At 50.7% G+C, this 15,833-nt stretch overlaps 1 protein-coding gene across 1 annotated transcript in view; it reads left to right on the top strand.

The window, feature by feature from the left end:
* The first annotated feature begins 2,285 nt into the window (after nt 1–2,285).
* SULT2B1 (sulfotransferase family 2B member 1) overlaps nt 2,286–15,833 on the top strand; it is a 34,777-nt gene continuing 21,229 nt past the window's right edge. The window contains exon 1 of the mRNA XM_066271639.1: nt 2,286–2,493. Within this exon, the coding sequence (XP_066127736.1) occupies nt 2,390–2,493 (104 nt within the window). The 5' untranslated portion in view covers nt 2,286–2,389. The remainder of the gene's footprint in view (nt 2,494–15,833) is intronic.

Below are 15,833 nucleotides of genomic sequence, written 5' to 3'. Positions count from 1 at the left end.
AAGAAGGGAAACATTAAGATGCCAATGGTTATGTTAAATGGCTGTGGAGAAAAGTCATGCAGGAAAGGGGGATGGAGACACTGGTGGGAGAGCTCAGGAAGGGTGTGACAGGGCAGGCTTGGATGAAGGGCGGAGGTGACGCTCCCAGGTGTCTAGGGAAGAGCGTGTCAGACAGGGAACAGCAAGTGCAAAGGCCGGAGGTGGGAGCATTTTCTAGGTCTCTGGGTCCCCTTGTTTGGCAGGTCTTGTCCTGCTCAGACAGCCTCCAGGCTCGCCTTGTCCCTTCAATGTCCTCCTCCACATTCTCGCTGAATCTTCTTAGATTTCTTTGTCCCCCAGGACTGCCCCCTCCTTCCCCTCCTTGTCTCCCTCAGGGACCTGGGAGTTCTGTTCCTCTCAGATGCTCCCTGCCCTCCTGAACTCGAAGCTTCTGGCTGGCACAGTGACTGTCCCCTCTGGTCTCCACAGCGCTGTGGGGGGGCTGGTGACCGAGCTCAGCAGAGGTTCCAGTGGGAGAGACACAACGGGGCTGTCACTTCCTCAGAGTCAGGAGCGAAGGGTCTCTGAAGGCAGGACAAGGGCAAGGTGCCCCAGACCCCAGGGCCAGCAAAGGTGTCCCTACTCAGCCCCCACCAGCCAACATCAGGGAAGTCCACTCAGCACCAGCCAGAGACAGCAGGCCCTCTTGATGTCCCTCCTTCCTGAGAGGGGACCCTTTTCACAGATGAGAACATAGAGGTTAATTGTGAAAGCAGCCAAAGTAAGATTTAAATTCAGTCATGGTGGGTGGGGTGGGAGGAGTCTCCCCACGGCACCTGGAGACGGGCCAAGGAGTTGAGGAACTGAGGGGGTGCGATGTCCCAGGAAAACTGTCCTCAGAGTGAGGGTGGGCAATGCTGTGTGACCTTGGGCAAGTTACCTCACCTTCCTGAGCCCCTTCTGCACCTGTCAAATGTCTGACACGTCCCACCTACCTCACCTTGCAACAACACATGCCAAGCTGTAATTGGTCAGCAAATATAATTTTAAATTGTGATATTTTTATTTTTATTTTTATTTATTCAACCAAAATTTCTCTGGCATGTACTAGGAAAATGAGGAGAAATCTCTAGATGATTCAACCAAAATGTCAATTACTGATGGTTACTGCTGGGGGTGGAAGGAGGGTCACAGGGATTCTTATTTCTTTCTAGACTTATCCACTCAGACATTAAAAAAAAAAGGTACAGCTGCTCCTTTTGGTGAGATTGATCTTCATGACTGGACTCCAGGTCTCTGAGGGTCAGGGGACCACTGAGCTGGGGGGGGCAGCCAGATCAGGGAAGACAGAGCAGAAGGGGACACTGAGTCGACCATTTGAGAAATGTTTCACTGGGTTGTCCCACAGCCCGCTGACATAAGTACAGTTGGGGAAACTGAGGCACAAGGGCCCGATGGGACTGGTCCCAGGCACCACAGCTGGGAGGTGCTGGAGCTGAGATTCCAGCCAAGAGCAGTGATCTTCAAGCTCCCACTCCAAGTGCGACAGGAGGATCTGTGGCATCTCTGTGTCTCACTGTCTCTCACTGTCTCTGACCCTCTGTGTATCCCTGTCTCTGTCTCTGTCTCTGACCCTCTGCCTATGTTTACCTCTCTGTGTGTCTCTGTCTCTCACTTGATCTCTCTGTCTCTCACTGTCTCTGACCCTCTGTGTATCCCTGTCTCTGTCTCTGTCTCCGACCCTCTGCCTATGTTTACCTCTCTGTGTGTCTCTGTCTCTCACTTGATCTCTCTGTCTCTCGCTGTCTCTGACCCTCTGGGTGTCCCTGCCCTCTCTCTGCCTCTCTCCTGTCGTGGCCACGCGCTCTCTGTCCCCCAGTCTGTTTCTCCGTGTGCCGTCACAGCGTCAGCTCACAGGGACAGTTTCTGTCCATCAGGCTCCCAGCGGTGTCCCAGCGCTTAGAAAAGCATCTGGCAGACAGGAGGCGCTCAGTAAATATTTCTTGAATAAATAAAGGAATGAATGAAGGGAGGAAGGAAGGAAGGAAGTCTCTGAGATGAGATGAGCTTCTTGGTCAGACAGCAAACACAGGCTCCAAGTGGGCACAGACGTGCCCAGAACCAGCGGCCTGGAAGATTCCAGCGCGGGGTTGACACTGAGCCCCTGGACTCTGCCCCACGAGCTCACAAGATGCCCAGGGCCTGGCCATCACCCCTCCTCCCCTCTCTCGGAGAAGGGTGGCTCCCTCCCGGCCTCTCCCCACGGTTGGAGGCGTGGGTAGCAGCCGGGAGAACCGGCTGGGTGCTGCCCCTCCCCTTGGGCGCGGAGGTAGGCAGCTGGCGGCTTACCTGGTGGCAGACGCGGCTGCTGCACATACCTCGTCCCCGCGGCCGGCCGTCTGCTCCCTGCATGTCCTCCCCGCCCCACCCTCGCCCGCCGGCCATGGACGGGCCCGCTGAGCCCCGGACCCCAGCCCTGTGGGGCACCTACGAGAACAACATCTCGGAAATCAGGTGAGAACCCCCCCACCCCGGAGGAAGTGGCCTGAGGGGAGAGCCAGGGGCCTCCGCGAAGCTGGACCCCCACCTCCGCAGTCTCAGCCTCCGACTGGGCTGGCTCTTCGCCCTGCGGTGCCGGCCTCTCCTAGAAGGGAACCGGGGACCTGGGCTGTCCTGAGTCACCAGCTGGGGTGCTGGGGTGTCCATGTCCTTCTTGGGGCCTCAGTTTCTCTGTCTGTCAAAGGGCCACAAGCCATTTGTCTCCCTGATACAGGACGGGATGAGAACAGAGGGTTTGCGTGCAACAGTTTCTCAGGAAACGTGAGAACCTGTTGTACCCTTTTCTCCTTGGGCACTGCAAAACCCCTCACGTCCGGCGCTTTTCCTCCCAGGGGCTCAGAAGGTGCCACCCGCACCTTTGGGGAGGATGGGGAGCAGAGGGGAATAGGGTTCAGGATGCAGTTGAGTCCTAGAGCCAGAGTCTGCGTCTCAGGGGCAGAGGTCAGGAAGGTGGGTCCCAACACCCTGGCCCTCATAGGAGAGGTTAAGACAACACCCCCCACTTCTGGAGTGTGACTCCTTTATTCCTGGGGACGCAACTGACACTTTTATAAAACTTGCTTTCCGGATGGAAAAACAGGCTCACAGGGAAAGTGACTATGATCATGTAGCTAGAAGCAAATTTGAACCCAGTCTGTCCAGAGTCTGTGGTTTCTCCTCTTCTCAACAGTCTCGTTGATAATCCCACTCCGTAGCTCCATTTTTCAGATGAGCTAACAGAGGTTCAGCGAGGGTAGGCAGCCTGCCCATGGTCACACAGCAAGCTGCTTAAAATCTCCAATTCCCAGTATTTTACACTTTGCCAGGTGAGAGTCTCCCACTGGCCTTCTGGGACCCTCTAGTCCAGTGGTAGTCAACCTGATCCCTACCACCCACTAGTGGGCGTTCCAGCTTTCACTGTGGGTGGTAGCAGAGCAACCAAAGTATAAATAAAAAGATAGATTTAACTATAGTAAGTTGTTTTATAAAGATTTATTCTGCCAAACTCAGCGAAAATCCAACATAAAGTACTTGGTAAGTAATTATTATTATATGCTTTAACTTGCTATAACTCTGCTTTATAAATTTTATAAAGTAAAGTTACTTGCCTACTTTATAAATCATCATTACTGTGGAACCGGTGAAAATTTTACTACTAACAGAGATACAAAAGTGGGTGGTAGGTATAAAAAGGTTGACTACCCCTGGTCTAGTCACATCAGGGTATACTACTTTGGACCCTCCTCTCCCCTCCACCCACATGCTGGGGCACAGAGTGGTCTCCTTGGTGCCCCAGACTCCAGAGACTGGAGCAGCTGAATTCTAATTGCTGTGTGATGTGGACAAGCCTCATGGTGTCTCTGGACCTCTCAGGCTGGGAGTGGCCAGCAGGCTGGTCCCAGCTCTGCCTGAGAAAGGTCCTAGTGTCCTCCCTTCTCCAGGTGCTCGGGGTTCTGCAGTTTCTCCCTCCAGAGATAAACTGGATCCTCAACTGGGTTCCCACCTCTAGGTAGATTTCAGCCTCAGTTTCCTTGTATGAAAAATGGGTGTAAATAACCCCCATCTCTAAGACACTTCTTGACTTGAATGTCTGCTCCTGGGTGCTGCTCTTATGGCTGCAGACTTTCTTTTCATGAGCTTCTGGAATCCCCAGAAGGATGCCTCTCATGAGGGCCCTTAACATCCCCTCTTGGACCCCATTTCAGAGCCCGCAGACACTCAGCATGCCCACTGAACTCAGTGGCTCCCCTCTCCCCAGATCACTCCTCCTCCTAGGTTGCCTTCTCAGGGACCAGCCATCCCATCAGTCACCATGTCAGACCCCCAGGCATTGTCCTTGTCCCTTCCTTCTTCTCCCTTCCACAGCCTGTCATGGCCCAAGCTCACTCTCCTATAATCTGACTCTCTCCATTCTAGTGGCCCCAGCTCAGGTCTCACTGTAGCCTCTAGAGCCTTGCCCTAACCTCCTCTCATCTCCAGTCCTTTCCAGAGCTGGCCCTCTCCTCCTCCCAGTCCCAAAGTGACTCCAAGCCCTGGCACTTTGGCCTCCCAGCTCAGCCTCCTCCCTCAGCTGCATTCCATCTAGCCCATGACTGCAAATTTCCTGGCCACACCTCACCATTCCCTGTGTCAGTGCCTTTGCATATTCGGTTCCCTCTGCAGGGGTTCCCAGAGATGTCTCTTCTAAGTTCCAAACCTACCTCTGGCCATCTCCAGCTCAAGTCCCTTCCATGGCTCCCCAGTGCCCAAGGTCTTGGTTCCCAAAACACTTTTTTTTTTTTACAGAGACAGAGAGAAAGTCAGAGAGAGGGATAGACAGGGACAAACAGGAACGGAGAGATGAGAAGCATCAATCATTAGGTTTTCTTTGCACATTGTGGCATCTTAGTTGTTCATTGATTGCTTTCTTATGTGCCTTGACCACGGGCCTTCAGCAGACCGAGTGACCCCTTGCTCGAGCCAGCGACCTTGGGTCCAAGCTGGTGAGCTTTTGCTCAAACCAGATGAGCCCACGCTCAAGCTGGCGACCTCGGGGTCTCGAACCTGGGTCCTCGGCATCCCAGTCCGACGCTCTATCCACTGCGCCACTGCCTGGTCAGGCCCAAAACATTTTTAAAACACAGATACCTTTGGCCAAAAAGGAATCTTACTCCCAAGCAGAAGTACATCCCAGAGACCAAAACAGAGCTGCTCTTGTGTAAAATGGGGGAGATGCCGCCGCCTGCCTTGCTTCTTTTGTGGCCTCGTGTCTCTGCTCGCACAGTCCCCATCATCCTCGCTGACTGGGCCCATCTGGCTGCATCCACAGCCCCTCTGGCCTGGATCGCCCCCCCTCCCTCAGGCCTTCACCCAGGGAGGACCTCTTTCCTTCCTGCGGCAAACTTCTCACACAATTTGAAACTCGTGGACACCACAGTCAGGTGCCTGGTTATGCTTTTAGTTTCAGACTCACTTGAGGCCCCCAAATGTTGACCTGTTCACAGGTAGAGACAGTGTGGGGACCACCACTGCGGTCCTCAGCTCGGAGTGGGGGGCTGTGACATCTCCGAGGGTGATGTCAGGGAATGAATGGAGGTGAAATGAGGCCACCTTTGAGCTGGAGCTGAGGTTAGTGGGATGAGAAGACAGGTGAGGAAGGGCAGGGCACGCAGGGAGAGGAGACAGGAGGGGCAAAGAACAGTGGCTCTTGGGAGGCTTTGAGAGGCTGTGTGGACCCAAGGAGACCAAACAGGCAGTAGAAAACTCCCTTGGAGACCATTATTGCACAATAGTGACATGAGTGACTCTTCATGTCAAGTGTAAGAAGGAACTCGTAGACACTATCTGCAGCCTGATTCCATTTGAAGTCCCTAACCTCCCCCAACAAGAAAAGTTAAGCAATATATTGTTTTGAAGATAGAGGCCTGTGTGATAAAACTGTCCCCAAGAGGCCCTGGCTGGGTTGCCCAATGGATAGAGCACTGTCCTAGTGTACTGAGGTTGGGAGTTTGATCCCAGGTCAAAGCACAAATAAGAAGCCACCAATGAGTGCACGGCTGGATGGAACAGCTAAGTAGAACGAGGAGATAATGTTTCTCTCTCTCCTCTCTTCCTCTCTCTCAAATCAATGGAAAAATAATTTTTAAAAGAAAAAAACTATCCCCCAAAAGCCAAGCAATTGAAAAGGATTTAATCTGAGATAGCCATTGTGGGGAGGAGGCCCAGGGGACAAGGAGGAGCCCAGACACATCAGCAAGACACTTAGCTCAGAATGTTCTAGTTCACAGGGTTTGTCATCAATTATACTTTATGAATTTTGTGTCCCATGTACCTTGTATACATGCAGCAGACTAGAAAGGGATAATAAGGGCAAAATAAAAATTTTAAGAGGAAAAAGAAGTGGGAGGTATGCAGGAAACCGACAGTTATATGTCAGTTTACAGACTGTGTAGCCAGTGAGGAGACAAGCTCAGGGCTTATTAATCCCTAGAGAATTGTTTAAGTGCTCACCATGCTGAGTGCTTCCCACATACTGTATTACCTCATTCAATGTTCACAACTGTTCGAGATGAACTATTATCATCCCATTTATGATTGAGGCAAATGAGGCCCAGAGAGGTTGAATGACTTGCCCAAGGTCACACAGCTGCCAAGTGGGGTGGACCCAGGATTTGAACTGAGGCAGGCTGACTCTCTCAGCTGGGATGGGCAGGTATAAAAGGAATTAGAGGGTGTGCAAGATGAGGGAGGGGCGGGATCAGAGAGGTAGGCTCTGCCCGGATAGGAGGCTTAGTGGGTTCTCCGAGATCTTCCGTATTTCCAGTGATCTCCTGAGCACCAGGCTATGCCTTGACAAGTCCCTTCTGGAGAGGGTCAATGGCAGGAGAAGCCAAGCTGGCATTTGTGTTACTGCTCCTCACCACCCCTTTGATCTTGGAGTCCACGTGCAGGCTCTTTCTGATCTCCACCTCTTTATGGCTGAGGTCGCCAGCCCTGGTTTTACAACCCCGGCCCCTCCTTCCTTGGGGTGGGCTGAGCCACCCCACTGATTTTATGGCCACAGCTCTGCCAGCCACAGAGCTGCTATGTCCGAGGGGAAGAAGGGTGCTAATAAAAAAGGTTTAAAGCAATAAACAAATAGTAAGACATTGGCCCTGGTGGAATTTGGGCCAGCAGAGAGGAGGGGGTTCTGGGTCACCACTAGTAAATAAGGTGCTTTGGTGAGAATTAAAAAAAGAAACTCACGGCCTCGCTTCCCCTGGCCCCACGACCCCTTCCGAGAGACCCAGGCTCGGAGAGTGAAGGGAAGATGTGTTTTGGTTCCCATTTGCTCTCTAGGGCTGAGGGGCGGGGCTGTGAGACACCTGCCTGGTGGTCCTGCGTTGGGACCGGAAGTGGGAACAGCCGAGACCCACTTGGAAAGAACCAAGCCACCCAGTTTACAGAAGGGAAGCTCTGGGGAAGGCACAGTGGACCACCAGAGACATCAAATGCCAAAGCAAGGAGGGAGACCCTGGTCCCGCTGAGGGGCCTGGCTCAGGGAGGTCCAGAGAGTGAAAAAGGTGAGGCCAGCTACACGCAGGGGGCGTCGAGCCCAGGCCAGGACCTGAACCAGGATCCCAAGGACCCTGCCATGCAGGGAGGAATGCCAGGTCACACAGCTCGAAGGCAGGTAACCCTGAGTTCAAGTGTCACGACCAATGTGGCTCACTAGCTGGGACCCGCTGGGCACAGAGGCTCTGGGGCTGTGAGTGTGAATCTGAGAAGAGGGCGCGGCGGGTGATGCGTGGGGAAGGGCTGGACTGGGCTGTGTGCTGAGTCAGGGTGTGCAGGTCTCCTTCCTTCCTCCTTCTCTTAATTCCCGTGACTCTTCTTCAGCCAGGGACTTAGATGCTGAGAGGGTGGGGTCAGGGTGAGGAAGGATAATTACTACGACCTTTGTGTGCAGTTGCCCTGAGCCAGCTCCATTCTGAGGTCTCTTCCAGTCTCCTAACAGCCCTCCCTGTGAGGCAGCTGATGTCACAATTCCCGTTTTACAGATGGGAAAACTGAGGCCCAGAGAGAGAAATTGTACATTTGAAATTGCTCCAGAAATATCTTTTTTTTTTTTTTATTGATTGATTTTTTTAAAGAGAGGAGAGAGAGATGGGGAAGAGGAGAGAGAGAAGGGGGAAAGGAGCAGGGAGCATCAACTCATAGTATTTGCTTCTTGTGTGTGCCTTAGACCTGGCAACTTCAGCATTTCCAGGTCAACACTTTATCCGCTGCGCCACCACAGGTCAGGCAGAAACCTCATTTTTTTCCTATTTGTGCCCTGACTGGGAATCGAACTGGCAACCTCAGTGCTTTGCTTTGGGAGGAAGCTTTAACCAACTGAGCTATCCATCCAGGGCCAGAAACCTCACTCTTAACCCCCACACTAGAGAAAGGGACCAGATAGGGGCCTCAAACTGTGAGAAGAGGCTGTGTCTCTGTGGCTATAACCTTCACCAGGGGGCTTGTCACCCCATGTGGCATGACTCTGTCTGTGGTCTGCTTGTTGGCCCGTCCTCCAGACCAGCGCTCTCCTCTAGATGCATAACGGAAGCCCCCGAGGTAAACATCTTCTAGTAGCCACATTACAAAAAATAAATAAATAAAAGAGAACAGGTGAAATTAATTTTAATTATGTTTTATTTAACCTGAAATTTCTGAAATAGTACCATTTTAATATGCAACTGGCAGCAAAACTTATTAATGAATGTAAAGCCAGTAGCCACGGCCACCATCACAGCCGCCTGGCCCATGCAGGTTCACATTTGATTTGGACAGACGGTAATGAAACAACGGAGCCAAGAATTGGTGGGCCATTAGCTTTTTTTTTTTTTTTTTTCTCATTTTTTCTGAAGCTGGAAACAGGGAGAGACAGTCAGACAGACTCCCGCATGCGCCCGACCGGGATCCACCCGGCACGCCCACCAGGGGCGACGCTCTGCCCACCAGGGGGCGATGCTCTGCCCATCCTGGACGTCGCCATGTTGCGACCAGAGCCACTCTAGCGCCTGGGGCAGAGACCACAGAGCCATCCCCAGCGCCCGGGCCATCTTTGCTCCAATGGAGCCTTGGCTGCGGGAGAGGAAGAGAGAGACAGAGAGGGAAAGCGCGGCGGAGGGGTGGAGAAGCAAATGGGCGCTTCTCCTGTGTGCCCTGGCCGGGAATCGAACCCGGGTCCTCCGCACGCTAGGCCGACGCTCTACCGCTGAGCCAACCGGCCAGGGCTTATTAGCTTTAATCCTAGCTTGCACCCGGCGGGTAAGAAATACACACAGTGGGAAAACACTTCCCTTTCCATTCAGGGCTCCCAAAGCCACTGACTTATCTGAGTTTCCTAGAATCAAAGATTTGTATCTCACCAGCCTTATTCACCTCTGTTCCCCATCTCCTTCTCTCTGCACAAACTCTGCACAAACTGGCTTCTCCTTCAGTACTCCGCCATCTTGGCTGCTTCTCCTCTCCTCCACATGGCCTTTCTCTGCTCTCCCCTCTAATGCTAATTTCAGGAACCGAGAGAGAGCTAGCTCCCGGTCTGCCCCATTTTATAGTGTAGAAATCAAAACCTTTAATCCGATAAACAAACAAGGAAATGTGTGATACAAAGTCACTTAGGGTGGGAAAGGCTTAGTCTTAAAACTAAGCCTTAGGGTATAACAACCCTGCCTGTTTACAGCCTGTCCCCCACACCCAATGCAAACTATAAGCGACCAAACCTATATATCATATTTACAAACTTATTTGACCAACAATGAGTTATATATTTTACAATCTTCTTCACCCCAAGTTTATGCAGTGGCGCATTCACGTTCGCAGATGGACACTGACTTCCATCAGAATGACTTGGTCTGGGTTCAAATCTCACCGCTGTGATGCCTGAAAGTTGATTTCCAGACCTGAGTTATTCCAATCCTGCTTTAAAAGTTTTCCAATAATCAACTTGAGTGCCAGGGTTTCAGTAATCATTGAGTTATTCAGTATTTAATAATCACAAAATACAGGGGTGTTTTTGTTTGTTTGTTTGTTTGGTCAGAGACAGAGAGAGGGATAGAGAGGGACAGACAGACAGGAAGGGAGAGAGATAAGAAGCATCAATTTTGTTGTTGTTGTTGTGGCACTTTAGTTGTTCATTGATTGCCTTCTCATGTGTGACTTGACCGTGGGTCTACAGCAGACTGAGTAACCCCTTGCTCAAGCCAGTGACCTTGGGTCCAAGCTGGTGAGCTTTGCTCAAACCAGATGAACCCATGCTCAAGCTGGTGACCTCAGGGTCTCAAACCTGGGTCCTCTGCATCCCAGTCCTACGCTCTATCCACTGCACCACCTGGTCAGGCACTAAATACAGTTTTAAAAGTTGAGGTTCACCCTGGCCAGATAGCTCGGTTGGTTGGAGCATCGGCCCCAAGTGTGGAAGTTGCGGGTTCCATCCCCAGTCAGATCCATGTCCCTGTCTCACTGTCTCTCTGCCTTCCTCTCTCACTAAAATCAATAAATGCATTTAAATAAATAAATAAATTCATAAAAACTTGAGGTTCCCGGTCGCACCAGCCACATTTCACGGGCTTAGTAGCCACATATGGCCCAAAGCACAGAATGGACCGGTTCCATCATCACAAAAATTCTGTTGAATGACAGCTCTGGGCTGGGCGCGCCCCAAGGGCAGGGAGAGGCACGTAGTAGGATCTTAAACGTCTGTTGTCAGTGAGAGGGAGAGAAAGGAACTGGAGAGAAAGGCTGAGAAAGGCCTTCAGCCTAAAGGCACAGCAGGCGCAGAGGTCCTGTGTGGGAGCAGTGGAGCGCGGAGTCTGTTGGGAACACGCAGAACTTGGCAGTGCAGCAGAGAGACACTGGCTGTGCCAGCGTGGAGACCGGGGGGGGGGGCCGCGCGGCCCATGGGGTGCAGTGAATCTGCTGGGCTTTGAGGGTCAGAGCTAGAGGTGCAGTACACGGAACCCTGAGCATTTGAAGAGAGTGATTAATTTCTTTAGCTAGATTTTTCTATATTATCATTATCATAAAAGTTCCACATCAACATGATCTATATTGACTGTTCTTTTAATCATTTAAACATTTGTATAGTTTTTAAATGTGCAAGAATTGCGACCCTGGCCGGATAGCTCGGTTTGTAAGCGTCTTTCCTAGACAAAAAGGTTGGAGGTGCGATCCCTGGTCAGGGCATGTACAGAAACAGATCGATGTTTTTGTTTCTGTCTTTCTCTTACTCTCTCTCTCGAAAGAAAGAGAGAGAATTATCAAAATGGGGGGGAGATGGGTAGGGGTACCTGATCAGACCAGAAAATCTACTGTAAAGGTATTATAATCCAAACAATATGACCCAGCAGTTCTGATGCTACTTATTTTCCCAAGAGCAGTAGAACGTAGTTCCTCCACAAAGGCAAAGACGGTCACAGCGGCTTTAAGGCAAGAGCTTGACCTGGAAGCCACCATGAGCAGGGGAACAAATAAAGACACTGATTTATTCAGATAGCGGGATTCTACTCAGTCATAGAAAGGAACAAACTCTAATATACACACAAACACGGATGAATGTCAAGCGCATTATGCTGAGCGAAAGAAGCCAGATGCCAAAGAGGACATTCTGTGAGATGACAGAGATCAGCCACCTCAAATAATGACGGGACAGCTCAGAGCAGTGGTGGCCTCCACATGGGGGTGGGGGCTGAAGCAGCACCAGGAACCTGTCTGGGTTGATGCAGTGTTCTGTATCGGGGTGGGGGTTAGATGGCATGGAGATCCTATGTGTTTGTCAAAATCCACTCAAGATTAGTGTGTTTTCTCAAAAGGAAAATATATTTTTTAAATTTTTTCCGAAGTGAGAAGAGGGGCAGGGGAGACAGACAGACTCCCGCATGCACCCGACCGGAATCCACCCAGCTTGCCCACCAGGGGGCGATACTCTGCCCACCTGGGCTGTTGCTCCGTTGCAACCAGAGCTGTTCTAGCACCTGAGGTGGAGGCCATGGAGCCATCCTCAGCACCTGGGCCAACTTTGCTCCAATGGAGCCTTGACTGTGGGAGGGGAAGAGAGAGATAGAGGAGGAAGGAGAGTGGGAGGAGTGGAGAATCAGATGGGCATGTCTCCTGTGTGCCCTGACCGGGAATTGAACCCAGGACTTCCACAGGCTGGGCCAACACTCTACCACTGAGCAAACTGGCCAAGGCCAAAAGGAAGATAATTTAAAAAGAACAGAAGTAGAATGTTTTGTAGCTGGTTTTCAAAAGAACGAGATGGCTGCAGACTAACCTGAAAAGATTGTCATGATATACAAATAGTAACTGAAAAATAAGCAAGGTGCTGAGTAAGGTGCAAGGTAGGACATCAGTGCTGTTTAGAAGAAAGAGGAGGCGCGCATCCCTCTCCGGAGCTCAGGGGGCCTGTCCCCTCCCCTCACCCCCCCAGGCCTGTGTCACCTTCGCCTTGCTCTCTCCCAAGCTCCAAGGGCCCCTCTTTCACCTCTGTAACTTGTTTCCTGAGCCCAAGCAGTCCAGCTGGTTCACTTCTACTACTTCTGTAACTTTCTGAATAAACTTTCTCTTATAAAAAGAAAAAAGAAGAGGAGGAAGGGGAAGGGGAAGGGGAAGGGGAAGGGGAGGAGGCCTCTGAGTCCCACACTGTGAACGTGCCGGCAGTGCTTCTGTAAGTCACTGTGTGTGACAGCTAGGTTACACACCAAACCGGTAGTACCAGGTCCCCAGAGGCCTGCACAACGGTACTGGTGGAGACCATGAACTTATTAACAAACCCAGATGATAATAATATGTTACATTTAAAAAAAATTTTTTTTTTTTGTATTTTTCTGAAGCTGGAAACGGGGAGAGACAGTCAGACAGACTCCCGCATGCGCCCGACCGGGATCCACCCGGCATGCCCACCAGGGGCCACGCTCTGCCCACCAGGGGGCGATGCTCTGCCCCTCCAGGGTGTTGCTCTGCACGACCAGAGCCACTCTAGCGCCTGGGGCAGAGGCCAAGGAGCCATCCCCAGCGCCCGGGCCATCTTTGCTCCAATGGAGCCCCGGCTGCGGGAGGGGGAGAGATAGAGAAGAAGGAGGGGGGGATGGAGAAGCAAATGGGCGCTTCTCCTATGTGCCCTGGCCAGGAATCGAACCCGGGTCCCCCGCACGCCAGGCCGACGCTCTACCGCTGAGCCAACCGGCCAGGGCTAATATGTTACATTTTTTTAAGTGAGAGGAGGGGAGATAGCAAGACAGACTCTCTGCATGCGCCCCTACCAGGATCCATCCAGCAACCTTGTCTGGAACCGATGCTGGGATCAACGAAGCTATCTGTGCTGGGGCGACACTTGGATCAATTGAGCCACTGGCTGTGAGAGGGGAAGAGAGAGAGAAGGGGAAGAGGGAGGGGAAGAGAAGCAGATGGTCGCTTCTCCTATGTGCCCTGTCTGGGAATCAAATCCAGATGTCCTGAAGCTGGGCCAATGCTCTATCCATTGAGCCAAATAGCCAGGGCTGATAATATTTGAATAAGTATATTTCTATTAAGTAATTTATTAACCCAGATGATCAATATAGACAGAGGATTCAAGAATTTATTTTCCTAATTAGATTTCGTGAAAAAAAAAGAATCGATCACATTGCCATATTAAAACAGTTTAGCAGACGTAGCAAATACCCCACTCACCACCCCCAGTTCTGGGGCTTAACACAATACAGGTTCATGGCAGGTTCATATTCCAGGCCCACGTGGGCCCTCTGGTCACGTGATTCGGGGCCAGGCTCTGCCCTTCTCCCCCATGGCTCCCAAGTCCCCTTAGACAGCTCCGGTCATACCAGTCAAGAGGACAGAGGGCACGTACATGACAGTCACTGGCCCTGGGTTCTCGATTCAGGACTCAAGAAGTCCAGAAAAGCATGAAGTGGGATATTCTAGTACCCACAATCACCCGAGACCCATCCTTGGAGTAACCACTTTTTTTTTTTTACAGGGACAGAGAGAGTCAGAGAGAGGGATAGACAGGGACAGACAGACAGGAACAGAGAGAGATAAGAAGCATCAATCATCAGTTTTTTGTTGCGAGACCTTAGGTGCTCATTGATTGCTTTCTCATATGGCCTTGACCGCTGGCCTTCAGCAGACTGAGTAACCCCTTGCTCGAGCCAGCGATCTTGGGTCCAAGCTGGTGAGCTTTTGCTCAAAACAGATGAGCCTGCGTTCAAGCTGGTGACCTCGGGGTCTCGAACCTGGGTCCTCCGCAATCCAGTCCGATGCTCTATCCACCACGCCACCGCCTCGTCAGGCAGAGTAACCACTTTTAATGCACATGCCTGCCAAAATTTCTTTTCATGTGTGTATCTTTACTAATTGTTATACATAACCCAGGTGCTACTTGATATCTGCCTCCCTCAGTGCCTTGTCACACTTTGTTGTATCTTGGACATCTGGCCAAATAAATGCCACCTCCTTACCTTTCATGTGAAAGATCCAAAACATATAAAAACATTGGGAGAATGATCTAGTGAACACCGCTACACCACCACCACTAAAAATTTACTACACTTTATTATTTTATTATATCTATAGTGCCTCCTCCTGTCCATCCATCTATACATCTTATTTGTGAGGCATTTCAAAGGCAGTTGCAGACATGATTCAAGACTTCACCCTAAACGTTCTAGGCCGCATATCGTTAAACAGACTTCAATATTTGTTTATAGGGTTTTTTGAAAATCTTTTTCTTTTAAAGATTTTATTTTTATTCGTTTTTTTAGAGAGAGTAGAGAGACAGAGAGAAAGGAGCAGGAAACTTCAACTCATAGTAGTTGCTTCTCACATGTGCCTTGACCCGGCAAGCCCAGGACTTCGAACCAGTGACCTCAGCATTCCAGGTCAATACTTTATCCTCTGTGCCACCACAGATCAGGCTAGGTTTCTCTTTTAATAGATGATGTTTTGTACAATACACTGCACAAACCGAAGTGTGCCAGTTTTGAGAAATGTGTGTTTCCCAAATTCCTATCAAGACAGAAACACCTCCTTTTGAAATGGCTGGATTCCAATGTTTGTGGCTCCCTGATCTGTTTATCCAGCTGCCCAATTGTTCAGGTTCCTCTTATAAATGATATGGCAATTGATAGCCTGGTGTAGCCTGACCAGTCGTGGCACAGTGGATAGAGTGTTGACCTGGGACACTGAGAACCCAGGTTCAAAACCTTAAGGTCGCCAGCTTGAGCCCAAAGGTTGCTGGCTTGAGCCTAAAAGTCGCTGGCTTGGACAAGGCATCACTGACTCAGCCTGAGGCGCCCGGTCAAGGCATGTTTGAGAAACAATCAATGAACAAGATACAAGTTGATGCTTCTCATCTCTCTCTCCCTCTCTCCCTTTCTCTCTCCCCCTCTCTCACTAAATAATAATAATAATAATAATAATAATATCCTGGTATATATTCTATTGGATATTTCTTCATGGGCACCTATCTATTCCCTGAATTTTGGGGGGTCACGTCCATTTGTGTATCCAAAATATACAAGGACGTGTTGTCTGCATATCAGATGCTGGGCCTTGGACGTGGAACAAGTTAGAAGGAGAATTTCTTCACCCTCTGTTTCCCTGCTAGTGGAGAAGACTGACTTAATAAAGACAATAGACAAAGAAAATAACTACAAAGTATTAAAAGGGCTGAGGAAGCAGCAAGCAGGATGCTGAGATGGGTAATATAGCACATGGAGGGGTGTCCCGGGCTCCAGCGGAGGTGACCTGAATAACAAATGCTGTCAAGAGATCTCCCAAAGAGGTCCCTCTAATCGCTCTCCCACCAAGTGGACCGA

This window comes from Saccopteryx bilineata, chromosome 3 (genome assembly GCF_036850765.1).
Source record: "Saccopteryx bilineata isolate mSacBil1 chromosome 3, mSacBil1_pri_phased_curated, whole genome shotgun sequence".
NCBI lineage: Eukaryota > Metazoa > Chordata > Mammalia > Chiroptera > Emballonuridae > Saccopteryx > Saccopteryx bilineata.
This window is presented reverse-complemented; position numbering and strand designations above follow the sequence as displayed.